The sequence below is a fragment of the Heloderma suspectum genome, chromosome 4, assembly GCF_057233095.1.
Source record: "Heloderma suspectum isolate Gila_16-S chromosome 4, 16-S_ref, whole genome shotgun sequence".
NCBI classification, from domain to species: domain Eukaryota; kingdom Metazoa; phylum Chordata; class Lepidosauria; order Squamata; family Helodermatidae; genus Heloderma; species Heloderma suspectum.
The window spans coordinates 111559644-111587122 of NC_139461.1; the positions used below are offsets into that span (position 1 = coordinate 111559644).

The 27479-nt window shown below is 43.6% G+C and overlaps 1 protein-coding gene across 1 annotated transcript in view; it reads left to right on the forward strand.

Moving 5' to 3' along the window:
* CAGE1 (cancer antigen 1) overlaps positions 1–27222 on the forward strand; it is a 39797-nt gene extending 12575 nt beyond the window's left edge. Inside the window, exons 4-12 of the mRNA XM_084851492.1 lie at positions 2409–2893; positions 4014–4208; positions 5709–6932; positions 10250–10399; positions 18705–18815; positions 20495–20572; positions 22878–22985; positions 25637–25741; positions 27151–27222. Coding sequence (XP_084707618.1) covers positions 2409–2893; positions 4014–4208; positions 5709–6932; positions 10250–10399; positions 18705–18815; positions 20495–20572; positions 22878–22985; positions 25637–25741; positions 27151–27222 — 2528 coding nt within the window. The remainder of the gene's footprint in view (positions 1–2408; positions 2894–4013; positions 4209–5708; positions 6933–10249; positions 10400–18704; positions 18816–20494; positions 20573–22877; positions 22986–25636; positions 25742–27150) is intronic.
* The last annotated feature ends 257 nt before the right edge of the window (positions 27223–27479 follow it).

The following is a 27479-nucleotide window of genomic DNA, read 5'->3' on the forward strand; positions in this document are numbered from 1 at the left end:
CAATAACAGTTTGGGCAGTTAAGAGACACTGTTGAGCAACATATTCAAAAGAAAAGTTCTTTATAATATTTGGAGTTCTACTTCCAGGAGATGGAATTTGCACATGTTCAGAGCCCAGAAATGAAGTTTCAGCTGGTTTGTGGGGAGGGAGAATCAAATCTACTGGTGGAGAGAGTAACTCAGACTCCAAGACAGCATACCTATTTTTAGATGTGGGGGATGATAAATTACCCATAGAGCCACTGGCTGAGAGGAGATGGTCAATCCTTTGTTGTTTCAGAGCCTTTGAGGATAGAGTTCCGGAGCTTGTCCTGTGTTGCTTTTTATTGCCCATGAGTAAACAGTTTACGATCTGCTTTGGGTCCTTGTTATTTCTTGGAGCTTCCCCAGACTCCTCCCAGCTGGTTTACAAACACAGTCCAGGAGATAAAAACTTAAAACAGTCTTTCAATGTAGTTTTAAGATCCCTCTAATTAAAAAGGGAAGAAGAAACTAAAAACTGGAGGAGCTCATTTATCAGGCTGCCAGAACGCTGCCATCTCTGACCGCATAACCCACATTGGACCACCTTTGGGAATGTTCTGTTATGTGTGACATTGGTTATTAGCTTGGCAAATAAAAAGAAGCAATGGTCATGTAAACACTCTTGAAACCGTGCTTAACTGTCTTTCCTCAAAAATGACTGTTCTCCTTTGCCAAGGAGGAGAGGCCCTGCACACCAGATGGGAATCCTCCAAGGGCCGCATCCAACAGATGTGCCAAAGGTCCTCCTTCCATGATCTAATGAATGTTTGTTGTTGACAACCGAAACGTGTCTGTGAACAAGGGGGATGAAGCAAGAAGCTCAATGGGAATTGTTAACCCAGCAAAGGTCTGGGAAGAGACTGAGAGCTTATATGTGTGCCATCAGCTGCCTCTAGTCTTGATTTGGCAGTTGCAGCTGGGTCTGCTTTCTCAGTGAGCCTTTTTACACAAGGCATTTATTGTGTGATTCCTTACTTATTTTATGGATTCTTTAGACAATGTTGTGATCCTCCAGTTTCACTTCTCTTCTTTAAGAGCACTTTCCCAGGGGGGTTTATACTGGAGAAAATGGGGTATTATTTCTGAAAATAAAAGAATTACTTGTGTATTTGTGCTATTCTGCTATTGCACAGCTCCACCTAAAGGTTATGTACTGGAAAATCAGGAAAGGAAAAGCTCTTTGTGTGGAGCTTGGATCTCAATTCTGCGATGAAACCAAAAGTAGATACAGCAATTAACAGCCTTGTGTAGAAAAGCTCAGTGTCTACGTCTGGAACATTTCCCTCCTCCTGAGTAGACCCTTGCTCCTGAGTAGAATGGGGTGAGCTGCAGGATGAGGGAGGAGAGTCAGGAACCAAGTCAGGGTTTAGGATAAGGGTCAAAGGGATTCTTCGGGGGCCCAGGCTGCCCCATGTCATCTGTGGGAGTCTCTGGAATCTCAATCCTTGTTCTTTGAAAAGCTGTCCCCAACCTCAGGTCCACAAGGAGCCTGACACCAGGGCACTTAATATAGCCCTATATTAGTTGGCAATAGTTCTTCCCATGGCCAAGATCCAACCATAATGTTTTTTGGAAATCCTTTCAGTATAGGTCCCTTGCAACAGTCCCTGAATTGTCCCTTAACTACGTATAAATTACTAAGTTTAGCACTCTGCAAAGAGAAAACTATTCATTAACTGCCTTCCTCCACAGTGAATGGGAATGGACAAATTAGGGACCAGTTAAGAGGCAATTTGGTAATGCTGCATCCCTGCTGAACAGGAAGCAATTGCAAGGGCAGAAGGCAGAAGAAGGAAGCTTTTATTAAAGGGACAGTAGCCCTGAAAACCTTCAAGTGTCCATTACTAGTCAACTTTGTATAGGGTAGTGCTGCAATTGTGTTTTAAATTTCTTGCCAAGGGAGGCCAGGCTTGCTTAATTTCTGATATCCTTTTGCCAGCAGGCAAATACATTTTTTTAGTCAGACAGGCTTTTGGTCCTGAATTAGGTTTTAACTGCTGGGTGCTATTTATTTCTTAATTTTACGGATGGATTTGTAATTGATTTGCTTTTATATTTAAAATATATATATATATATAAAAGATGGGAGGAAAACACTACACTGTAATGGGCTGCCACCAAAGTCCTCTAGTTTCTCCATAAGAAACAAGTGACTGAAGGATGGCAATTCCAGGCTAAATGGCTAGTGTGTAAGCAATCAGTCTGTTTTGGGGCTCAAATGAGGATTTGCTGTTTCTGTCATTGGTCCCCAGAGTCTGCATGATAGGGTTGTACAGAAGAGGGAAACTTCCCAGTTAGTTGGTAAGTTTTCCTACAGACCTGAAAAGTACCATCACTTCTGTCACTGAATTTATTTGACAGTAATTCTTTCTGATAATTTGCAGATTTTGAAGGTGCTTCGGAAAAATTAATGTCACCTCTGAACACTTTAAGAACTTGCCCTGTAAACAAAGTGCTAAACAAAGATTCCCCCTTTAGCACTGAGTGGAAGGAATCCAATGAGGAATTATTGTCCCAAGGGGAATCGGAGCAACAATGCGGACGGTGGCCAAAAGAAAGCTGCAGAATGAGAGAAGACTCTAGTCACAAAGATTCACGGGAACTCATGACGGAGAATGCGATACTCGTCAAGGAATTTGTGGCAGATACATCAGATGCGCCTATTCAGGAAGATCTGTTTATGATCATGGGAGAGTCTTTATTGGACTGCATTGTGAAGGAATCCCCCATCAAAGAAGTATCAAGTTTTCTCACTCAGCCTGTAGGCTGTTTATTCAAGACAACTGTGTGTTCTGCTGACGAAGATCTACTCATTAAATTGGATGTCTCAAATGCAGTTGAAAAAACATTGAGTCGTGAAGGCAATATGGTAAGTTTTCGTATAGCTCTGTGCTTATAACTGAAGAAAGGTGCTGAAGGTTCTTAAGTCCATTGGGAGAAATGGATACATGGTGGTGTCTTTCTTGGCTCCCATGTTGAACCATTGTAGCATATGATTAAATTCTCCAACTAAGGAGAATTTAAAGCCCACAGCACAGTTTTGTGTGGTCACCATAACAAGAACAAAACAAGAGAAAGAGAGAAATGCTGAAGGTCTTCTCCAGAGCAAACAAACACTACGTTAAAATCATCTCCTTCTGTGCTTCACAGCATTGTTAATAGGAACTCAACAACAAACATCTCAGTGATATGGGGCATACATAACCCTAACAAAGCCTATCCATTGCTTACAGCACCGTACCCTATGTATTTGGGACAGCTGCATTAGACTGTAGAAGAAATAATTTAAAGCCTGCTCAAGCAGCTTTCTATGTGACAGTTGTAAAAATATGTTGTCTACAAAGAACATAGAAACCAGAAGAATGGTTCTCATTACAAGCAAGTTTAATGATCTCGTGATTCTTAAAAGAGAAATGGTGGCTGTGTTCTTATCAAGATTTTGTCATTTAGCAAACTCTTCTCTCCAACCCTTCCTCTGTTCTGCTGAAAATAGAGGGAAGAAGTTGGAACCTGGAATCCTCAACATGGTTCACTTTAAAGGGGGATTAAACAAATTCATGGAGGATAAGGGTATCAGTGGCTACTAGTCATGATGGCTATATATTACCTCCAGTATCAAAGGCAGTGTGCCAGGCCTGCATACCACTTGCTGGGGAACATGAGTGAGAGGGTGCTGTTGCACCCATGTCTTCCCAGGGGTATCTAGTTGGCTACTGTGGAAACAGAGTGCTGGACTAAATAGGACTTTGGTCTGATCCAGCACTGTTCTTCTTATGTTCTTATTTATTTCTAATAATGCTGCCAAATTCCACCTCTTCTATTCCCAGGATGTTCAAGCCCAGTACACTGTCCATGGTCTTTCATAGTGAGAAATATAGGATGCCCATACATTGTTTGGGTTAGATCCTGGTATTTGTCAATTATCTGTTCGTGATAGTATATCTTCAGTCCCATTGAGTGAACGAACTCTGAATCCATCATGTTGACAGATGGACTCCGGACAACACAATGAACCAACAAAAGCCACTGAGGTCTTGGTTTCTCCAGATGCTTTGGATGAAAACCTAGATTATATTCGCACTCTGATGCAGTCGAACAGATGCTTGAAAGAACGTCTCAAGAGCAATTTAGCACACTGCACCAACAAAGAGAAAGTGGCTGCATGCACAGCTCCACCACAAAGTGTAAGGTGTCTTTTATTTATAACCTTAAATATTTTATTGATCATAGTGAAAGCAGCCAGGAGAAGAAGTGGCAGCACTACCAGGGTAACATGCAGCTGCATCCATCAGTTAAAAAAAAATCATGGATCAGAGTCTGGCCTAAGTTAAATGAGAGCTGGTTCTACATGTGACTGGGCAATAGCAGATATAACACCACAGTAACCACATCAGACATAATGAATTTTGATGGAGTCACCTCATATGACGTGGGTGGGGCTGTACCTCAATGAGAGAGCACATTATTTGCATGCAGAAGGTTCCAGGTTTAATTGCACTTAAAATCTCTCCTTCAAGAGGATCTCAGGAAGCAGGGCTGGGAAAGATCTCTTTCTGAGACCTTGATGAGCTGCTGTCAGTCAGAGTACTGGGCTAAATGGACTCTGCATAAGGCGGCATTCTATGTTTAAGTGTTGAGAAATCAAGTGATGCACATGTGTGAAGCAGCCATTATTATTGTTATTGTTATCATCATTATTTTGCCTTTCCACCAAAAATGGTGCTCAAGGCAGCTAACAATAAATTACAGATTAAAAACAAAAACTTTATTAAAACGTAGCATCAAAACAAATATATTAAAAACACAATTAAAACACAGACAATTAAAGAAATAGCACCCAACCAATTAAGATTGCCTTCAGCAAAAGACCAGGTTCTGTGTCTGCCTGAATATTGCCAAGGAATCCAGTATGAATTGATGTGATTAGAAATCATCCCCACCACCCCAAAGCCAAATTGTACAACTGCCCAGCTCACATTTCGCTGCCTGAGGCAAAGGATAAGATCCCCCCCACCCCCGCCCCGATACACACACACACACACACACTTCCACATACAGAAGCCAACTGGACTAGGAGTTGAACTGTACTTCAGCGCTGTCAGTGGGATGACACCCATTGACCTCCACCACACCTGAAGTCAATGTTAGTTTAAGGGTGCAGAAGACGCTATGTGGCAAACATAGCTTTACCCTCCAAGAGAGGGGAATGACTGGGGGGCTCAGAAGGAATGTCTGGGGGGCTGCCACCACTGGCTCCAGCATCTGGCACCTGAGGCAGGTGCCTCACTTTGCCTAATGGTAGGGCTGGCCTTGGTCCAGAGCACACATGGCATTAATATTTGGGGAGCATGTACTTCTTAGGCCTGAGCCCTACCACTCAACAGAATTTACCATAGGCCCATGTAGAGCCCCAAATACAGGTGAAGGTGAGAAACACACAGAGGTGGTAGCCAGATAAATAATAAGAAAAGAGCAAGCATGGAGGTCCAGAAATTTAGCCACAGCAAAGACACAACTTGCTAGGTGAAATTCTGGAGTGTTTAAGGCTGCATGGCCCATCTCACTTTAGAAGTTGTCAGTCCACTTGTGATAGAAAGCAGATCTCATAGAAATTATTTTCTGTCCATGAGAATTTGTCTTGCTTCTTTGCCTATTAAGTGATTCAAGCTTTTATTTTAACATAGGTTGATATGGTGTCCAAAGGGGATCATAATGCTGACGCAACACCTTTGCCTCTCTGTTCTGCAAAGTCGCTCCTGATGGCAGGAGAATGCCGGCAAGGGGACACAGGTGACAAAGGCATCTTTCCATCCTATCCTACAAAGAGCAGCTGCTTGATGCCTTATGAAGCAGCACACAAACTGTGGAATAGTAACCCCCCAGAATTTAGCTCAAAGCAACTGCTTCTTCAGGAAGGCGACATGGACTTCAACAGGGTCATTAAGGACTTACAACAGGACCAGCAGAAGCAGCTATGCCGCCTTGTGAATCTTCAGTATGGCAATATATTTTTTGAGAAGAAGATGAAAGAAATTGAGAAAGTCTTCCTTCAGGGAAGAGATATGGATTTGAACAAAGCCATTCAGGGGCTAGAGCAGGACCAAAAGAAGCAACAAACCCAAATCATGGACCTTTACTATGATCATGTTTCCCTGGGGACCAAGATTAAAATGCTGGAGGTGGACTTTCTCAAGAAGCACAGCTTTATTGACACCATCAAGCAGCTTGAGGGGAACATTGCTGATCTCACCGAAGCAAAGAACAAAGTCACAGAGGAGAAGAATGAGGCCGAGAGGCACCTGAAGGGCATGAAAGATGCATTGGCCAACACCGAGGATCATCTGCAGGACTTTGGGTCTGAGATGACTCTGATGCTGCAACTGGAAAAGCTCCATGCCGATCATAGCATTCTTCAAGCCAAGCACCAGACTGAGGTGGAAGAGAAGAATCAATATATGAATCAGTGTGCAGAACTGGAGTGTGCTCTCCGCAAGAAAGAGCAAAAGATACAAGAGCTGTGTTGCCTCCAGCAACGACTAGAGCATGAGGTCAGCGGCACCACCTCCGCTCTGCACAAACTGAGGGAAGAGAGGGACATGGCCAAGAAGCATTTGACGTCCTCGCAGGCAGAAATGCAGAGGCAGAAGGATGAGAGGCAGGCAGAAAGAGAGGAGCTGGGCTGCCGATACAATCGGCTGGTTGCTCAGATTAAAACCTTGCAGGCAGACTTTGAGAACGAGCGAGCTGAGATGGAGAAGATGCAGCAACAGGTCTGCTCATTCAGAACAGAGAACAGTGAGCTCCAGAAGCAGATGGCAAAGGATAAAGAGCAAAATCACTTCCTGCAGCTGGAGTCTGTCCGGTGGAAAGAACAGTATGACCGGATCAGAGAGTCACAAACACTGAAGGTATCAGAGACCACCCTGAAATGATTTTGTCATAGTTATTATCATTTTAGGACTACATAGTGTGGCTACCGAACACCTCACCAAAAAAGAAGGAATGTGTCACCCAGAACAAGGAGGAAAGAGGCCACAGATTTGCATAACATTTACATATGCTAATGTATATGTATAAGTGCAAAAATACTATAATTTAAATAGAAATACAATACATCTCACCATAGTGGAGAAGACTATGGCCCCATGACCTGTGTGCCTGCTCAGTCTGCTGTCCAAGTGCTGTTGATGGGCAACTTCAAGGCCCTGCTCTTCCCTCTGATGGTTCTTTATCTTTCAGCTGGACATGGACCAGGCAGCCCTTCAAACAGAGGGTGTCTTCAAATAGAGGACTGTTCTCTGACAGCCTTTCTAATGGAGGCCTGACCTCTAAAAAGTAGGGCATGTGGCTACCCTAGAAATATAGCTACTTAGAATGGCCTTACTGGATCGTACTTCAAGTGGAGCGGGGGGAGGTTCTTCATTTTAAAACCTTTATATCCTGCGTTATCTTTGTAGAGTTCTAGGCAGCTCACAAGAAGCGAATAATTTAACCATTAAAAAAACCCTTTAGAGAAACCTGTGAACATGAAGGCTATGACCAATCGGGTTTTATGTTCAAGAGCTATACAAGAGACCTAAGTTGATGTTGTTGTGCTGTCTTCATATTAGGAGCAGATGCAGTTCCAAATGATCCAGGTACTCAAACATAAAGTTGGCTTACAGCAGGAGGAGTTGAGAAAGAAAGAAGAAATAATAGAATGGAAGATGCACGTTCTGGGAAGGTTTCTTTTGGTACAGTCAGTTTACTGCTCTATTTATGCCATGACAAGGGCAACCCCTCTGGGTATTATTATTATTATTATTATTATTATTATTATTATTTTAATTCAGTAGACTTAGTCCACAAACCAACACAGAATTTAGGTGTGGCTTTTTAGGTGTATCACATTGTGTGCTGGACTGCAGCCATGGACGTTACTTTCCTAGTGAATATGTTGCCATGGAATGGCTGTGAATGCATTATCAGGACAATGTTAGTTAACTGTAAGGAGAGTTTTGAGTATGATCTGTATAGCACAAAAACTGGACTATGCTATGCTAGATATAAAATGTTCTGTAACTGTGGCTTGAAATGTTCATAAAACCAACAGCTTCTGTAATGGCACAGACCAAAATGCTTCAGAGGCAGAGTCCTTGAGCGGCAGGAACTCTGAGGAGAAAGACTCACTCCCCAGTCCTTCTCAAGTAAGGCACCCTTACTTATATCTTGCAACCTGTTTCCTGAACCCCAGGAAGATACTGCTACCATAAGAGTGCGAGCAGTGGAACTCGGACTCCTCCAGAGCACGTGAAGGCCCTGAGGTGCATTCTGAACCCAAGTCGCCACCACTTAAAACTTCACCCTCTAGAAAAGGGGTGGGCAATTTGTGGGCCTCCAGACACTTTGGCCTACAACTCGCATCAGGCCCAGCCAGCATAGTTTATGGGGAGGGATTATGAGAGTTGTAGGCCAAAATATCTGGACTGAAATGTATACAGATAATCAGTCTCATCCAAGAGCATCTGGAGCTGATTGGCAACCACCCGCTCAAGGACCTTGCCCAGGAAAGGAACATTTGCCACTGGCCTGAAGTTGTTGAGATCTTCAGGCTACAGGGAGAATTTCTTCAGGAGTGGTCTCACCACTCTGGAAAACTCATTTTAACAAAAATGTATCTTTAGAGATATTGATATAATTATAAACAGTGGCAGTAGTTGGTTAAAAGACAGAAATGTTTTTGGAATAAGCTCTTGGAGAGAGAGAGAGAGAGAGACATTAAGCAAAAAACTCTGCATTAAGCAAAACCCTCCCATCCTTACCAGGGCTTTCTGCTTTTGGTTTCTTCGTGGAATTACAATGGGCTCCTTTACATGATGGACACGTGGTTTTAATCGAGGGATGGAGGGAGCACCTCCCTCCCTCTCTGGCATGTGTGCAAAGGAGCAGGGAGGGTGGGTGAGTGGGGTCTTGTTCTCATCACTCAAGTTGTGCAGGACACTTTCCTCACAGCCCCCAGGAAATCTACGATCCCCATTCCCCTCACCCCTCACGCCAAACGTAGGTGAGTGAGCTGGAAGCTCTGTCCTAGCCATTGCATAATTCTCTCGGATCTGGGGTGGGGGTGGGGAAAAACAGCTGATGAGGCAGGCAGGCAGGCAATGGCACTGATATGAGAAACCAAAGCTGCTTGCTTGCTTGCTCCTGCTACTTGTGGACAGACAGTCTCAGTGTGGATTGGGCCTGTTTTGGGGAGGGCAGAGCCTCCAGACCTGCTACGCACTCCCCATGCCTGCAGTCGAGAAATGTGCTCAAGCATTTACATGGGGGACGTGTGGTTTGAATCGAGGAAAGTCTTCCTCAGAAATTTCGTAGCACATTATGGCGCTACGCCAGCATTACACACTGCCGATATAGTGCCATTAATGTGTATTACAGCTTATCTCCCATCTTTGTGAAATCAGGATAAAGGGTGAAAGTGCGGGAGACGTCCTGGAGGTTGAAAACGTCATGTAATGGACCTGCAAATGTCCACGAGTGACCAATCATGAGAGTGCAATAAATCACTTGTGTAGAGAAGCCCAAAGAGAGAGAGACTTATCACAGATGTCTGTATATACTCTTCCTTGTAAAGTTATTTTTATTTAAAATAAAATATTAAACTGGGGTGGGGGGGGAGTCATAAATTTTAAACTCCATTTTTCCTCCCGATGCTAACTATGGCAATCAAAATCTAATAATTTGTTTTCATAATGCTTTTTATTTGGTTTACTGAGCCAGAGTTGTTAATTAAGGGCACAAACCTATGGAGATAGTCAGCCACCTCCAAACTCAGAGGTGACCGACTATCCAATGCAGGGCAGGCAGAGCACAGAGGGGATCTTCTCCATGCTCCAGCTGCCCTGCATTTGCACCTAGACAGCAAATTTCGGCTGTCTAGCCAGGGCACCTCGGAGCGGGGGTGGGGAGACCGGACAACACATAGGAAGCATCGTAATGGTGCTTCTGCCCTCCCCTTCCTGCCCCCAGGAATGCCCCCTTTTCGTCTGAATGAAGCATGCCGTCTACAAGGGAGCAGGGAGTTGGGTTTCTGGGAATCGACCTTGAAGCGCTGGCTCTCAGCTTGGTTCCCAGAAAATGAAAAATCTTATGGCCATCTAGATGCTGTCTAGCGGCCATAGGATTGCCCCCTAAGCTTGTTTTCTTGGTAGTCTAACCTACCTCACTGTATGCTCTGTCTAAACAGGACATGAAGTCAATGCATTCTGATTTATCCATCAGAAGCCTCCATAGTGAAGAAGACCATTTCAATTCTCCATACGTCCAGAAAGCATCCCACCTCTTGTCAAAAATCCGCAGTCTTCTGGCTCTTACAGAGGGATTACTTACCTGCCAGGTAATGCAAAACAGTCCTTTTCCATAACGGTCTTGATAACACCTAACACATGTATTATATTGTCTACCCAAGAATGGCTGATCACCCAATATACATTGTACTGTATATTTCCAACAAGATTGAAATAAAGGATCTTTCGTCTCTGTCAGTTAAAAAACCCAGTCTTTATTATAGCCCCTTCCCTCCAGCTTTCGTTCCATCATCGTTATGCAGGCAGAGCCCATGTAGGATACTATTTATGAAAAATCTGCACTTCTCAGGCTCCTAGGCTAATGACAAACAGATATGACACAAATTCAAATGCGCAAATTCTCTGCCTGTTTTGGAGGGAAAAAACATAAAAGGACAGCAGGATCGAAACACCTGGAACACTACTATGCAATGGCTACCTGCCCAAACCACACTGAGAGTTTGTTTACACATTTATGTTGGATAGAGACTAGTGCTGTGCCAAAACCCCACCTGTCCTTTCTCAACCTCTTTGTTACCCTGCAAAAGAGGCAGTCGTTTTTCTGCCTCTTTCATTAGGATTTTGAGAATTTCTGAGCATTTTTCAGGGTGCAGGGCTTCAGTGCTTATCTTACTGTAAGGAGGTGGTTAGGGTGGGGAGGGGTGTGCTCTTTATTTTACCATTTTTATCCCGTTCTCTCCTTGCAGCCTCTCCGGCTGCTTGAGCTAGCCACCTAGAAGACTTAACCAGGACTTCCTTCCTTGGGGCTTGCCAGTGCTGCTGAGTGCCTGAAAGCTGAGCAAGGCATTTTTGGTTTGGTTTTGTTGCTTTAAAAGCCCTTTTAACAACACCAAGAACAACAACTCATGAAGTTGTATGACTGGAGAGGGGCATGCAAGCTGGCCCAGTCTGGCCAAGTGCTGCATGAACCACCCTAGTCTGCATAGCATTGTGAAGTTTGGGGTTATCATTTTTCATACAGCTGAGGTGCCCAACATTTGACCATTCCAGTAGAGTACAAAGCTGTCTGTTGAATAAACAAGCACTGGAGTTCTAAGGCCCGTGGCTGAACTCCACAAGGTTTCTGTCTGGGCATCACACCACTCCTAATACTGCTGTTAGGGCCATCCCATCCACAGGATGAATGGGGCAGCCATTTCAGGTAGAGAAGCGAATGTGAAAGCAAGAGAGTGAATGTATGGAAATCTACGTGGCTCCACAGAGGAAAACAGAGAGGAGGGGCACAGTGGGTTAGAGCAGGAAGAATGGAAAAATAGGAAAGAGGGCACGTGGTGCTGCCTCATACTGTCAGACCATTGGTCCGTTTAGGGTCTTCTGCTCTGACTGGGAGCGGGTCTCTCAGCCCTGATATTGAACTCCTTTAACTGGAAATGCAGGTATTGGTACAGCTAGGTAATTTTAGACCCCTGCACTGAGGACGTCTTTATATTAAAGGAAAATCCAGCAGCCCCCCTGAGCATTTTCTTCCACCTCCATGGCGTGATGAGAATTGGCTCATTAGACCAGGAAGGCGACCAAAAGTCCTTTCTCACCAGCTTGTATATCTTTCAGTGAAAAACAGTGCCATCTAGTGGCTGAAAAATAGTGGTGCACCCCGTTGTATTTAAATACCTCATTTAGGGCGCAATCCTATGGGGATAGGTAGCCGCCTCCGAAGTCAGAGGCGACCGCCTATCCAATGCAGGGCAGGAGAAGCACAGAGGGGATCATTCCCTCCATGCTTCTCCTGCCCTGCATTTGCGGCTATACAGGTGGAGCTGGGGAGGAGGCTGCTGGACGACACATAGGATGTGTTGTACTGGCATTTCCACCTTCCCTGCCCCGGAATGCCCCCCGGAATGTCCCGTTTGGCTGTTCCATGCTCCTCTTCCGAGCAGGGAGCACAGGGCCATTCCTCGCTGCCTGCAAGGCAGCGCAGAAGGAGGAGAAGGTCGGTTCCCAGAAAACCACATATCCTATGGCCGTCTAGCAGCTGACTAGGACTGCTCCCTCCAACATCTTTTTTTTAACTACACTTTTTGCCAGGGATAGCGCAGAAAGGTCCTTGGATGATGATGGTGTCATGTAATGTACCCACAAACTTCTGTGGGTGGCCAGTCACGAGTGCACTATAAATGCCTTGTGTAAACAGCCTGAATAGTTTTATGGGGGGGGGGGCACCTTTAGATGGCCATAGGCATTACTTCAGTTGTGAATCACACAACTAACATTCCTTACCTCACCCCACCCATCCTGCTTTAAAACTGCTTCTACCTGCCTGATACATTAGAGCAAACAAAGCTTTTAAAAATTATTTCTCTACCCTGATTCAAAAATAACCATGTGCACTGTTGCACTTTAAATACAGTTCAATCATGACACCATCGTGACTACAGAACTAAAATAAAAAACTTTGCTTCTGCCGCCCTCATGCTTTCACTTGGGAATAAGGACCATTTTGTTGTAGAAGAGGAGACTGTATTTTAAAAGTATGCATAATGAAATGAGATCAGTAAACATGTACATCCAGAGCTGGCTCAGGACTATAAAATGGTTTTAAACATATGGAGAAAGGCTGCTGCAACGACCAGCATCAGTCCCAGTGGGCCCTGCATCCCCATGCTTGTCCAGTGCGCCACTGTCCCCATCACCTGTTCCTCTATGGGTGGCCCTGTGGGAGCGCTGTCAGGGTGGACACTGAGCCCATAGAATCCCAGAGTAGTTCTGATTCTGAGGAAGAGCAGTCGCTCCTGGGAGGGGAGCGCGCTCCTCTTTCCCAGGGCCCACAGCTGACGGAGATTCCTCCCACCAGCATTCCTAGCTTAGATAGCAGTCCTGGGAGTGACAGAGTGCGGATAGCAGATTTGGTGGACGCGCGACGCTGACGCAGAGAGCGGCGCCAGATGGAGGGTGCGGAAAGGAGGCGTAGTGCCCGGTTGGCGCGCAAACAACGGCTGCGCCCAGAGGATCCAAGGGAAAAGGGGAGGGATTCTCCCTAGTCCTTAAGTTCAGGGGTCTGCCAGTAATTCCCTTTCAAACGGGGACCAACTGTTCCAACTTAGGGCATAGGTACTGTGCTGCTCAGATCTAGTTGCAAACGGTAGAGTTGTTAAGTTGTAAAAGAAGAATAAAGCTTTGAAAGGAATCCCTTTGTCTGTGTCTGGACTTGGCTACTGGATTAGACTGAGAGAGGCCTCCAAGGAGCCCTTGACAGGCGCCCTGTGCTGTGGAGCCCTGGACGTCTGCCCCAAGGTCCGGGCCTGCGCCACTGAGCGGGGGGTTGAACCTGGCCCCTTTCTGCATGCAGAACAGGTGCTCTACCGCTAAGCTACAGCCTCCCCAAGAAGAGCCCAGAGGATAGAATGTAACTAGCTTAAGGAGTTGGAAAGAGGTCCTGGTCCTGGCTGGCCATCCTAGATAGCCACATTCCTCAGGCCAGCTTTGACTACTCCAGAATAACTGGTCTGTAGATTGTAGTTCATTTTTCCAGCTCTTGGCTGCCTATTTGTACTGCTTGTCCGCCTCTAAACGAGGCATTAGCCTCAGTTAATAACAAGTTAAATTTGCATGAGCATCAGAGACAAATGCAAGAACAAGACCTTACCGTTTGCATTTTCCATAGGACTAAACAATGGGAAGGATTTGTTAATGCAAAGCATCTATTGTGCATTAGCATATTTGCAGACAGATTCCAGTGTTAGGTTGCATCCCAATGTCTTGCTGTCATATTTTCAACTCTGGAAAACGTGGAATAACTGCTCAAGGGCAGCTGAGTAACACTTTCTGAATGGATCAGAAAGTTTTGGCACAGAGTAGCTCCATTTTAGCATGGAGTTCACTAGTTCAGCAAGATCACGGTGCTGCCCACAAATGCCACAAATGCTAACATATAAAGTAGGGCAATGTTGTTCAGTTACATTTCTTGATGACTTGGAGCATCTCTGCATTAAAGGAAAAACCTGCACCCTTACCAGGCTTTCTTCTTCTGGAGTCTTTCTGCATTCACTATGGGCTCCTTTAGATGGTGATCAATGGTGACCATGTGATTTGTAATTGAAAACTTCCCCACTCAGCAGCGCTCCATAAGGTTCAGTGAAATAGCACCTTGTAGTGGCTGTATTATAGCAAAACACCAACTTTACGCACTGGAAATATGCCATGATCCTACAATAATTTTAAATAGTGCATTATCTCCAATCTTTTTAAAGCGAGATTATTGGGGGAAGGCGCGGGAGACGTCCTGGAGGTTGATAATGTCATGTAAACGACCCGCAAACTTCCGTGAGTGGCCAGTCACAAGCATGCAATAAATCACTTGTGTAGAGAAGCGCTTGTTCTGTCCTCTTATCCCTTATGAGTCTAGTTAGATAGACTATCCCCATAATTCAGTACATCTGATTTCTTCCAGGAAATAGGCTCTGTAGTTGCTGCCCGGTAGCATTTTCCAATCACAGTATAGGCAACACAGAAGGGGGGAAACCATTTCTGCTGGGCCCAAACATGGAGGGGAGGGTACACTTTGCACAGAGATCTGGAAGTGAGAGGGGGAGCAGCCCAGCCTGCATGAATCACTGACCTCGTTCTCATGACATGGCTGGGTCATCATGGGTTGTTTAACTCACAATGAGCTGTGTTGTGTGTGTGCGACTGCCGTTATGCATATGCAACCCCCACAATCGGGATGATTGGGGGCTGCACCATGTTGTGCGAACCTGGCCATTGTGGGTTATTCAAGGATTAAACAACCCTTGCATAACCCTACTACTTTATGTGAGGGCTGTTTAAGGGGCAAAAAGGAGCAGGGGTTGCATATTCAAAATGGCAACCGCACATGCCTATTGCATGCCGCAGCTCATTGTGGGTTAAACAACCCATGATGATACAGCTGTGTTGTGCAAACCAGTGAACTATCTATTGAAATAGGAAACATTTCACTGTGAGATTGCATGGATCTATGTAATTCCTAAGGCCACTTCAAGACAGCCACCTTCCCTAGTGCTGGTAGCACTAAACAGGAGGTTGGAGAAGAAGTACCTCTAGGAAGAGATACCATCTAACATGGTGGGGTTAGAGCTACCATTGCTGGTCATGCAAAATGTTTGCTGTGCCACCCATGTTTACCTTGCTAGTCTGTTGGATTGGCAGTAGTCAGAATGGAGATCAACATAATCCCCATGTGTTAATACTTGAATCTGTTACTTGGATCTTCCTCCATCTGGAAGTACCCTAAGGAAACTACGACAACAAGTGATGAATGAGTTGCTGTGAGAAGCAGGGAGAAAAGAATGGCTGCCATCCTGCTGAAGAAGAGTCTGCTTGCTGCTTCTCCTCAGTGTATATGTTTACCTGTTCTTTTGCCTTATTTCTTTTCACAGCAGAGACCAGAAATGTGAATCATTGTTGACAGTAGATGAACAAATATTGAGATTTACGTACGTGCTACCACTGAGAACAGAACTACATGTTAGAACATTGTTCTCAGATCTGTTTTTGTTATGTAACACTAATGTGGGATTTGTGGGGTGGCGGGGAAGGATTTGCAGAGGAACATAGGCAGGTGGGGAGGGGAAGTGTAACCAACTGCTAACTCTTCTCCATTTTCCCTGAGCAGGAGGGATACTAGAAATAATCCCAGTTGGGGAGGAAGTGGCTTGACTGTGGGAGTGAGGGTGGCAATGATTTGCAGAGAAGTAGTGGGTGGGAAGTCTCCTGAAAATGTTCCCAGCTGACCTGCATTGCTGTTACCTAGCAAACGTGTGTATTGGAAACCTATCAAGGTAATGTAGTTCTTCCCTTTGCAAATGGTAAAAGCTGGAATTTGTGGCTAGATTCTCTGAGTCAAGCTTATTGAACCTCTTTCAGCCTGAGGGCTGAATTCAATTTTGGGGAAGTTCTCCGGATCCACGGGGACCACAGGTGGGTGGGCAAAGCAGAAGGCAAAAAGGGGTGGGGCCAGAATACCAGGATATTTTAGTTTAAGGCTTCTTACTGCTAGGAAGTCAGCCTTAGGAGAGGCATTTCAACCTTTAAGAATGGGAGAACAAACCTGCAAAAGCTGGAAAATCACCAATGATTGGTGCTCAGAGGAAAGGGGTGGGGCCATCCAGGGAATCCCAGAGGGATGGATTTGGCCTGCGGGCCTGAGGTTCAACACCCTTGCTCTATGTAACAGGAAATTCCATTTTGCTCCATTTCAAAAGACATTTCTATGCTCAACACTGTTTAATGCAAATATAATAAAAGCATATCAGCTTCCATTTGTCTTGTGGTGTAGTGAAGCTCTGGACCTGCCTTTTCTCTTTTCCTCAACACCTATTATATTGTTACTTATTTCTATATGTGATGGTCAGGGAAGCTGCTTTGTAGGTAGGGATGTACGGATTGTGTAAAATCCATTCCATCTGTGTTTCGTGGATTGTCAGGCACCTTTTGTTCCGTCATCAGCACGTGAATGGAATTGGATTTTTTCCCAAATTTGCACAAATGTGCACATGCAAAAATGTGCAAATTCCCCCCAAATGCGAATGTTCAGGCTTTAGCCTATGGAGGGAATACACATTTTTGGCCAGGCTTTTTTTGATTTTGCATATTTTTCTATGACGAAATTTGGGAAAGTTAGAAAAGTGGTCTGCAAGTCTGCAGAATCCACCCACAGGGGGAAAGCTGGTCTGCTGCGGAATCTGCCCATTGGATTCATGAAAATCTGAACTCATTTGGTTCCATTGCGGATTTCTCTGACATCCCTATTTGTAGGTTATTACTTAAAAGCAGCAGACATCCTGCACTGGGGGTGGGCTGGGATATCTCAGTGATGCCTGGGCAAACCGAGGGCTGGAGCTTTCTTAGCTTTAACCTTAGTGTCAGGTTCTGAGTACAAAGATGGATGGCACAAGTATGTCCTCATCCTCCCGTGACCTTCCTTACCCAGGGCTAAATGCAGGCATTAGGAGGAACAAGTATATTAGAGGACAGAATATGGGTCTGCCATGGCAGAATGAGTGAGGGACTGGCTTGCCTGATGGATTAGAATGAAGACACTGACAACAATCTACACCAGCGTTGAGAAACTGTGGCCCTGCCGATGTTGTTGGACTTCAACTCCCATCATGCCCAACTTTTAACCATGCTGGCTGGGGCCGATGGGAGTTGGAGTCGAGCAACAACTGGAGGGCCATAGGTTCTCCACCCCTGGTTTTCATGGAGGCTCTACTGAATGGTGTGGGGATCGTAGTTTTTGTAGCACCACTGAAGCTAAGTAGGTGTGGTCTGGATTAGAGATCAGATATGAGACTGCTGGGAGTCCAGCGTAATATACTTCATTTAGGCACAATAAATTAGTTGTTAGAAAGAGAAAATGGACCTGAGAGCCACAAGCAAACTGCATATTGACTTGTGAGCAAGTTCCTCTTCTGTGATTTCCTTCTGCCATTTGAAGCATCAAACTGAAGATCCAGCCAAACTTAAGCTCTTTGATGTCTCATCAGTTTCAGTTGGGAGAGACTAAAGAAAATGCATCTCATGTGATTTTATTACTTGTTTATTGTTGTTTTTAACTTGTACTTATGCGTTTCCCACAGGCATCGGGTTGGCCACTGTGTGAACAGAATGCTAGACAGACCCTTGATCTGATCTAGCATGGCTCTTCTTCTGTTCTTACATTCTTGTAGAGTAAACACACTGAAATCAATGGGAAAATGTAGTTATGACTAACTTAAGCAATTTTAATGCCTCTACACTCTGTGAACAAGTATGGATCCAACTAATTGACCTGTATGCATATAGGGCTCCTCTACCCAGTTGGGATCCCTGATTGTCCAGGATTCTGGATCCAGTGGAGGTGCTGAAATCACAAACCGGTGCACACGCATAGGGCTGCTTTGTCACTAATGCACAGCTTGGGAGGGGCATGGCCAGCAGGCGCATTCCTGCCACTCCTTCATGCACTCCCCCTATGAACACATAAGGAGTTTCATATTAAACTTAAGAGTGTGTAAGGGTAAGAATTACCTGCTCTTGGTACTCATATCCTGTGCTTCTGCATGAGCCACTGATCTGGGTATGTATGCCCTGACAAGAAGGAGGCAAGGCCAGAACAATGGTTTGTGCAGAGATGCAGGCAGCCTCCTCTGTGGTTGGGTTTTATTCTTTGAGTGATTTGTTCCTCGAAACATGCTAGCCATTTTCTCATGGCCCAATGTTTTTGTTCAATGTGTAACATGGGAGTTCCTGCTAAAACTATAACCATCATGACTAGCAGCTGAGCTTTTACTGAAAACAAAGCACTGATTCTTGGGAAACCAATACACATCCACAGGCATTAGACGATGTTCATTTCATATCACTATTGTTTAATAGGACACAGATAACCAGGCAATTGCTGAATGTTCCACAAAAACTGAAACTGAAATCAAGCTGAAGGAAAAAATGAAGAACCTGTCATGTAAAAAGAAAGCCTTGGAGAAAGAGGTAGGGCTATTGTTGTTTCCTTCCAATTCAGGCTTGCTGTATGTGGCTATAGTCTATTTTTCATGTTGCAATTGTAGGACTTGGGAGCACTCCTGTGTCACTATTAATCCTCTTGCCAGAATGGTTAATGGTCTACAGGCGCAATCCTATGCATTGTTTAGACAGAAGAAAGTCCTACAACTCCCAGCACCCCCCAGCTGGCTGGGGAATGCTGGGAGTTGTAGGACTTTCTTCTGTCTAAACATGCATAGGATTACGCCCTAAATCAGTAGCAACCCACAGCATAGAGGCTGCTCTAAATTGTAACCCTGGAGGCTGAGCCAATGCAGCAACAGCTGTTTGACTGCAGCAATCTGGCCTACAGATTATCCTTCTGTCTCCTTGGAGCTAAGGGCCAAAGTTGCAATTAACATATACAGATTTTTTATTACATAAATAGCAGCTGTGGGGGAACCTGAAAAACCCTGGGATTGCAGCAGGTGGGTAGAGAGTATTTAGCCCAGCCTTCCCGCACCTGGTGCCCTCTGATAGGTTTTTGGGGACTACAGCTCCCATTATCACCAACCACTGACCACGTTGGCTGGGGCTGATGGGAGTTGTAGTCCGGGACTTCTGGAGGGCATCAGGTTGGGGAACGTTGGTGTCCCCCACCCCCCCATGAACCTGACAATAATCACCACATCATCCCCAGCTGCTATTTGCATTGGGAGGGAAACAGTCATTAAAAAAAACCCTGGGCTTGCAGTATGTATAACAAGCTGATGTTGATGGAACGAACAGTCATGGGGATGACTGACAGCAGCTGCCATGTGTCTCCTCATTCATATTTACTTACCACACCATGTTCTTACACTGAAGAGCTCAGAGTAGGTGGTCCTCCATCCAGGCAGCCTGAAGAGCCTGGCCTTTATCATGTGCCTTTAGGTCATTCTCTAGGCTCCCCATATGGAAATATGTAATTACAACAGCTTGGAAGTAGTTTTGTAGTACATGCACCTAACTGAATAGGGGAAGGGAGGGCTAGCAGAGCAAAGCCCCAGATATTAGATGAAATGGCTCTCTTTGTGACTGTCAGGAATTTTGCAATGACAAGAAATGTGATATCCAACCAATATCAGGGAGGATGATACCCAACCAATACTATACCAAAAAGTGCAAGGATCACTAAGGCAATACCAAATCCAGATCTACTCTGTGAACATGCAAGAAGAAAAGGCCTATAATCCATATATGGTACTAAAGATATAAATGCCTAAAGTGCCACTTATAATAAATCCAGGTTGGATAACACTTGCAAGTATTGTTGATGTGATCTGTTCATCCAAGTCTTATTCCTGAGAATTGAGTGCAACAGGAAACGGACTTCACAAGGATCCACTGCAGCATACTAGTCATATAGACAACAATGGTAAAGTTTAACCATAAAGTTCAGTAACTATCATACAAAATAAATGATGAAGTATACACGAGGCCCCAAGTACAGGACTTCTGGGTTCAATGAAAGTACATGGGTAGTGATTGCTTATTATGGCTCAGGTTGCCTGCTTTTGGGATATACAAGTTTTGTTTTGGAGTATATAGCTTATGAGAAGGCGTGGTTGGAAACAAAACACAACTGAAATGTATTCTTTTGTCCTTTCCCTGTCTCTCATGTATAATTTATCACTATACATATTTAGTTGCAAAAACATAAGGAGAACATAGCAGCCATAAGGTCGTTAATTATTGAGAAATCATCTGAAAACCAAGATACTGAGGTGAGTTCAGTGATATGAAGAAGTACAGAAATTAAAAAGAAGGCAGAGGAAGGATTGGGTTTTTATTTTCATTGGGCACTTATTTAAAACATGTAGTTCTACTAATATTGAAGTATATTATGGGCTGAAATCCTATACACACTTACCGGGGAATAAGCCCCATGGAACTCAATGGGACTTATTTCTGAGCAGACATACACAGAATTGCCCTGATAGATTCCTGACATAATGAATCTTATATGATTTCTTACTACCTGTATATAATACAGTTGCATAGTCCTGGTCCACTGTAGTTTCTGAGTTCTACAGAAGCACATGTTTAGAATAATAAAGAGCAAGAAGTGATGAGGGCTGTCTCCCTTAAAAAAAAGTTAATAATTTGCTTTTTATCTGGTTAATTGATTAATCTCAATTATATTTAAATCAACTTGCACATTACCAAAATGCCAATTTACAGTGCCTTTTTTTGTGATACTGTGAAAAATGTAAGGTAACTTAGAATATGCTCAATTGGAATCTGTTCAAACTGTATTAAGGTTATAAATGAAACAGATTCCAACTACCTTAGTTTCAGAACCATATTTTAAAAAGAAGCTTTCTGGCTGCTTGAGTTTATATTAATGCATTTTTAAAAATATTATCTTGCAAATCCCAAGTAGGCTGTTTGCTCTGGGTACTTCCAGATGGGGGGCTCCTAGTGCTAGCAACCAGAAGGCATTGTGCAGCTGCTCTGCCTTCCCACCCCCAAACGGATTTTCTGCAGCAAGGAAAAAGATGAAAGAAGAGGTGGGAAAACCTGGGAAGGTTATGAGTGGAAGATGACATCTGGACCCCCTATAAACTTTCATGAATGAGGCAAGGGAATATCGTTATAAAAGCCTCATCAGGAAGCACCCTTTATGTCCTTGTATGAGTTATTTATGCCAATCATACTATTGTCAGTTTTGTGTTCCCATATCTTATTCTGTTCTTGGATTAAACTTTGCAGAGGTGTGATTTCAAAGTGTTTTATTCTAATATTAAGAGCAAACGTCGATGTGACAATGTACATGTAGGGATGCATCACCATGTCTCTCATTTTTTTGCAAACAGCCATAAGGGATGGGGTGCGATTCAGATTGGGACTGCTGACATGGCGGAAAGGGGAGTTCACCCTTACCACCCATTCCATTTACAAAATGAAAATAGCACCCCCACCCTCCAATCTGTGATGGTAAAGAAAACATATGTGTATGCTCTTCCTGCTAGGGCGAATAATAGGATGTTTTTTTCCATGTATGTCTGTGTGTGTGATTGAGAGAGACAGATTTTCACTGGGAAAATGTCATGGAGGGAAGGATGAAGCCCACCCTGCTTTTGCCTGCACCATGGTCTTAATCTGGATCTCCCTCTCCCCCCTGCTCCTATTTGCAAAACATTTAAAGAGATGGAGATACAGCCATCTTCACATTTAGTTAGGCCCTTAGCCATACTGGTTTTTAAAAGAGGTTTTGACTAAATATTACCTTTGGATAAGCGAAACAGTTGGTACCAATATAACTGAGATATCTCTTTTGCAAAAACTGTCTAATACTCTAAATCCTTTCATGTTTTGAAGTGTAAATCCTACTGTTTGTATTTACAAACGGATTTACAATTAATATGGATTGGATCCAGAGGATGATGGTCACACTTAGGTCCCATTGAGTTCAAAAGGACTGAAGTTAAGTCAGGACTGACTTGTCTCATTGGTTTCAATGAGACTACTGTAACTAACTTCCCCTGGATCCAACCCTATATATTCTAGTTTATTCATGTAACACCACATTGGCCTGGTTCGGACGTACCACTAACCCTTGGTTTATTTAACCCCATGGTTTGTTGCCCTACCCAGGGTTTGTCTGGCAGATGATCAAACAAACCATGGTTTGTTTTCTCAGTCCCTGGGCTGTTTGTTTCCCTCCTCCTTTGTATGCTCCCTCCCTGTTGACTGGGAGGATTATAGTGTAATATTTATTTATTTAATTAATAATTACATTTTTATACTGCCTTTCTGCCACCCAAAGCGATTTACAAATATAGCATGGAGACATATGCCATGGCTGGATGATGAAACCAAGGGGTAAATAATACCGCTAATATGTACTACACAACCATGTTAAGGGCCTATTATGCGAAGAAGAATAGAAATTTTAGTCTGCAACCCTAAATATATTTACCAGAGCTTAAGCCCAGTTGAGCTCACTAGGACTTACTTCTTGCTTCAGATTGCAATGTTAAAAGTTAATTTATTGTCTTGAATGGGTGATTGGGTATTTATTCGCAGGCTACAGGGGCTAGTGATGAGGATTCGGATAATGGTACCGACCTGCCTGACCTTCTGAGAACAAAACTGAGTGAATACCACAAAGAAAGTGATGAGCTCCATGGTGTGGTGAGGCAAATCAGAGATGAGGAAAAGAGGTCCTGGGAATAATTTCCATGAGATGCAACATCTGGTACTGCTTCCACTATCAGAAAACGGGTTTACGTTGTTACTGGCAAGACTTATTTGAAGCTTTTCAGAATGCATCCGTGGGAATTCTGTACCTGATTCTGTTGGGTGTCTATTAGAAAATCTTCCCCCACAGAGTTGTCCCAGATTATCAGTTTTTAGCTCAAAGAGTAACAGAGGAATTAGCCCTCAGAAGCAAAGAACCAAGAGAATCTTGTTTTGCAAGGCATCATGGATATCTCCTGGAAAGACTGCTACGGGCACTTTCAGAAGAATGGATTTCTGGGTGATTAGCACTCTGAAACAAATCACCAGTCACTCACAAACCATGTGTGGATTGGGCAATTCCCATTCCAGTTTTACGGAGAATCTATGCTAGAGTCCCTTTAGTTTGTGAGGCTCTATTGTGCTGGTATTTTTTCAAAACACAATTGCTGCTCTTGGGACACACAGTAATGAATACGGCACAGTATCAACGATGTGTATAACCATCGAGTGTGATGCACAAAAGCATAGTGTTGTAACTGCAGGAGAAGTAGGAGTAGTTTGAACAGTCATGTGTGTTTAAGTGTTTCTGTTTATAGCATGAGCATGTGCTATAAACCACAGTATAATGCTGCGATTGTGGGTGAAATGGTATGTTGTTGTTTCAGGTTGTTATTGTTTGTAGTCTGTTAACTACATAGCTGTGCAGGAATGGAGGTTTAAAAATAAACTGTGTGGTTATTCACTGCTACACAGCTGTGTAGGCGCACAGTGAAAAATAGCTGCAAACAAAAGCACAGATCTTCTTCCCACAAATACCATTAAAATCAGGGAATGAAAAGAGGAGAAGGTAGTGTAGGTGGGAAAGTTTAGGGGGAAATGTTGCAAAACAGATTCTACAGCTTTAAAGCCACTCCCACTGGCAAGAGTAATAATACTGCTAGATTAAAACACACATCTTTGTTGTACACCAAAACAGCAAGCACCTCCAAAAAGTCATAAAAATAGTTTGGGGGAAAACAGAATATTGAGGGAGAAATAGCAACAAGTTGGGGAGTGTGCCTTGTGCATGAACCAGATGTTGTAGTACTGGGATAAATCACAAATGTAAATTGGCTTAGTCCATTACTTCACTGAATAGATAATGACTTTCCCAATAAAAGAAAAGGAAGTGGGCACTTTCCCAGAATGACATGAGGACTGCATGTGCTCCTCCCAGGATATAGCCCAGAGAAAATAACCGGTATGGGCAATGCTAGGCATTTTGGAGAACAGAAAAATTATATGTTCCCCTGCCCAGAAAGCCTGAAATAGATTACCAGGACTGGGAATCATCTTATATAAGAATATATAAGAATATAAGTGTAAGGCTTATTACTAGAGATCTACCAGACCAATTTTGCTCATTTTTGTTCTAAATTGAAGTGTGAGCAGTGCAGGCATGCGGAAAATTTTGAAACTTCAAGGAAGTTCAAAGCCTGAGCTTTGGGCAGCTCAGAAAGGGAGAAAGATGAGGCAAAGGGGAGGTTAATGCATATGCCCCACACTGTGCATGTAATGTAATATGTGACACACTGTGTGTATGCACATGTAATAATGCTGTGAGCTCTTAGAAAGGACAGGTACGGAATGTTGGGAAAGGGCCTGAAGAAAAGTCAGTTAGTGATAGTTAGAGGAAGAGGAAGAGAAGCTGAGGAGAAAGAGCTGAAAGGACACCAGAGGGAGGAGAGAAAAATCTTACATCATGTGTTTTTGACCTCAAACTTCAAGTAATGGTAAACGATCTTTTTAAAAAGAACATTGTGGGCGCGGGGGGAATCACCTTTGCTGGATTATTTGTAGTACATTTATTTTAAAAGTGGAATGTTGTTCCAGTCACAAAGGAAATGGACAAACGTATTTTTATTCAATCATTGTCAGACTACTAGCTCCCATGGTGACATGGGATTTACACTATAGAGGAGATCCGTTAATTACAAAGTGAGAAATAATAATGGGGAGGCAATAGAATGGTAGAATGTCTCAAGAAAGGTTATGCTGAAAAAGTAATTCTTGAGTAGAGGCAGTTGTAGGAGAAGAGGAAGGCAAATTGATAAAGTAAGGCTGTTCCAGGCATCAGAAGCCTGTAGAGCCATGCTGGGACTGTGGGCAGCAAACCTAAATTGAGGCCTGCGGGTATGTATTACAGTCTGTGAGGTCAATGGCTTCAGCTGGAAACTGGAGCCTGAAGAGCAGCAAGCTGAAGGCATTGTTTTGTTGACCAGGCTCCTGGTATTTTTCCAAGGCTTGGCAAATCTAGAGGCTTCATATTGCTTGCCAGTTTTATTGTGTTAGCTGTTCTCCATCACAAGGATTTTACAGCAAGGACAAAGCAGAAGTGGTTCCCTGCTTGTCAAATCTAGAGTACAAGTAGTCGGCATAAGACACAGATGGCTGTTAGATGAGACAATAAAGATTAGGTTGGCAAGAGCCCCAGTGTTTCATTTCAGTTTTTAAGTTCTCAAAGGGAGAAGCAGCAATGAAATGGAATGGAGCAAGGAATATGGCTTTGAAAATTATGACTACTCCCTTGCCAGTAGTAGTAGTAGTTGTTGTTGTTATTAAAGGTTAAAGAACTGGAAGGTAATTTGGCATCCAAAGAAGCAGCATGCAAGAAGGTCACTGTGGAAAATGACAAGCTTCAGAAGGATTTGGACAGCTTGACATGCAAGGTATGACCGTTTGTTTCAAAATTTCAAAATACAGTCACTGTGATCTGGAGCTGACAATGCTAGAACTGCCTTGCTAGATCAGTTGAAGATCCATCTAGTCCAGAATTCCATCTCCAGCAATGGCCAGTTGCATGTGGAAGCTCTTTACTGAGGTACTAACATCCCTGAAACAAAACTTGAAAGTGGTGCCCAGCTGTTCCCTGGATTCTCTGGGACCCATTCCAAGAAAAACAGCTGGTGCTGACATACTGTTTAGTGAACTTACTCCACATTTGCACCAGTTTCTCTCTATTTGCACTTCATATTAGGAACTGGTTGTCCTATATCTCTTTCAGTTAGTAAGGAATACCAAGGAGGCACTAGCAAGTTATTTCTGTTCCAAAGAATAGCGATCACTGTCTTGAATGTTTGAGCCATCCGTCCTGTCTTGTTAAAGGAGGAGAATCTCTGTTTGTGTTACTGCAGAATTTTCCAGTGGTAACTGTTGGATTGAAAACCAAAGCACCATTGTGATAAAGTGAATGCTTCAGTGATAGAAGTTCTTTCCTGTGATCAGTTCAGCAGAAAGCCATAGTTCAAAATGATGCTGCGAACATACTTGCAAGGTCCAACTCCAGCCCATTTAACTTGATTAATTACTCCCAATTGATTCAGTGGGATTATTTGTATTCATAAAAAGACTGTCATATGGCTTTCTGTATACAATGCTCATGTGGATAATGCTCCACAGATGGATACCAGTGTTAATACTGATAGTGTGTGTGTATAACTGTGTAATACAACAGTGGTCAGCAACTTGTAGCCCTCCAGAAGTTTTGTTCTACCACTCCCATCAGCCCTAGCCATAATAGCCAATAGTGAGGGATGATGGGAGTTATTGGCCAAAAAATCTGGAGGGCCACAAGTTTCCCACCCCTGTATTATAATAATGTATATACTGCCTTTCTTCATGAGCTTCGTGTGGCGCAGAGTGGTAGGCGGCAATATTACAACCGAAACTCTCCCCACGACCTGAGTTCGATCCCAGTGGAAGCCGGGTCCCGGGTAGCCGGCTCAGGTTAACTCAGCCCTCCATCCTTCCGAGGTGGGTAAAATGAGTACCCAGCTTGCTGGGGGAAAGGTAGTCACGACTGGGGAAGGCAATGGCAAACCACCCCGCTATAGTCTGCCATGAAAACGCCAGCGCAAGCGGCGTCCCTCTAGGGGTCAGTAATGACCCGGTGCTTGCACAGGAGGAACCTTTCCTACCTCTCCTGCCTTTCTACCATAAGTGTACTCAGGGCAATTCATAATTAATAAAATAACAGATAAAAATAAATTTTATGTGTATGTTACACTTTAATGGAGATAGCATTGACTGGTTTTTGTACTATATCACCCTTCATTGTTTTCTGATTTTATTTCAAAAGGTGACATCGTATGAGGAAATTATTGAACGTGCTGACCAAAGGCTTGAACTAGCCAAATCAGAAATATTATAGTAGGTTCAGTGAATTATCTACCGTATCATGTTACCTGATTATACCGTTACCTTGTACTGTCCTGTAAGATCTAAGTAGCTTACAGCAATGTCTATTTATCTCAGTACCCAAGAGATTTTTTAAAGGTTCTATGGATATATTATGTGCAGTTTCATCAGGTTTTGATAGAAGAAAGCAGTATCACTGCTGCTCAATTCTTTTTGAAGCCCTGTTGTGTACATTCCAGAAGCACATAGTAAGAGACAACTCCTGCAGCT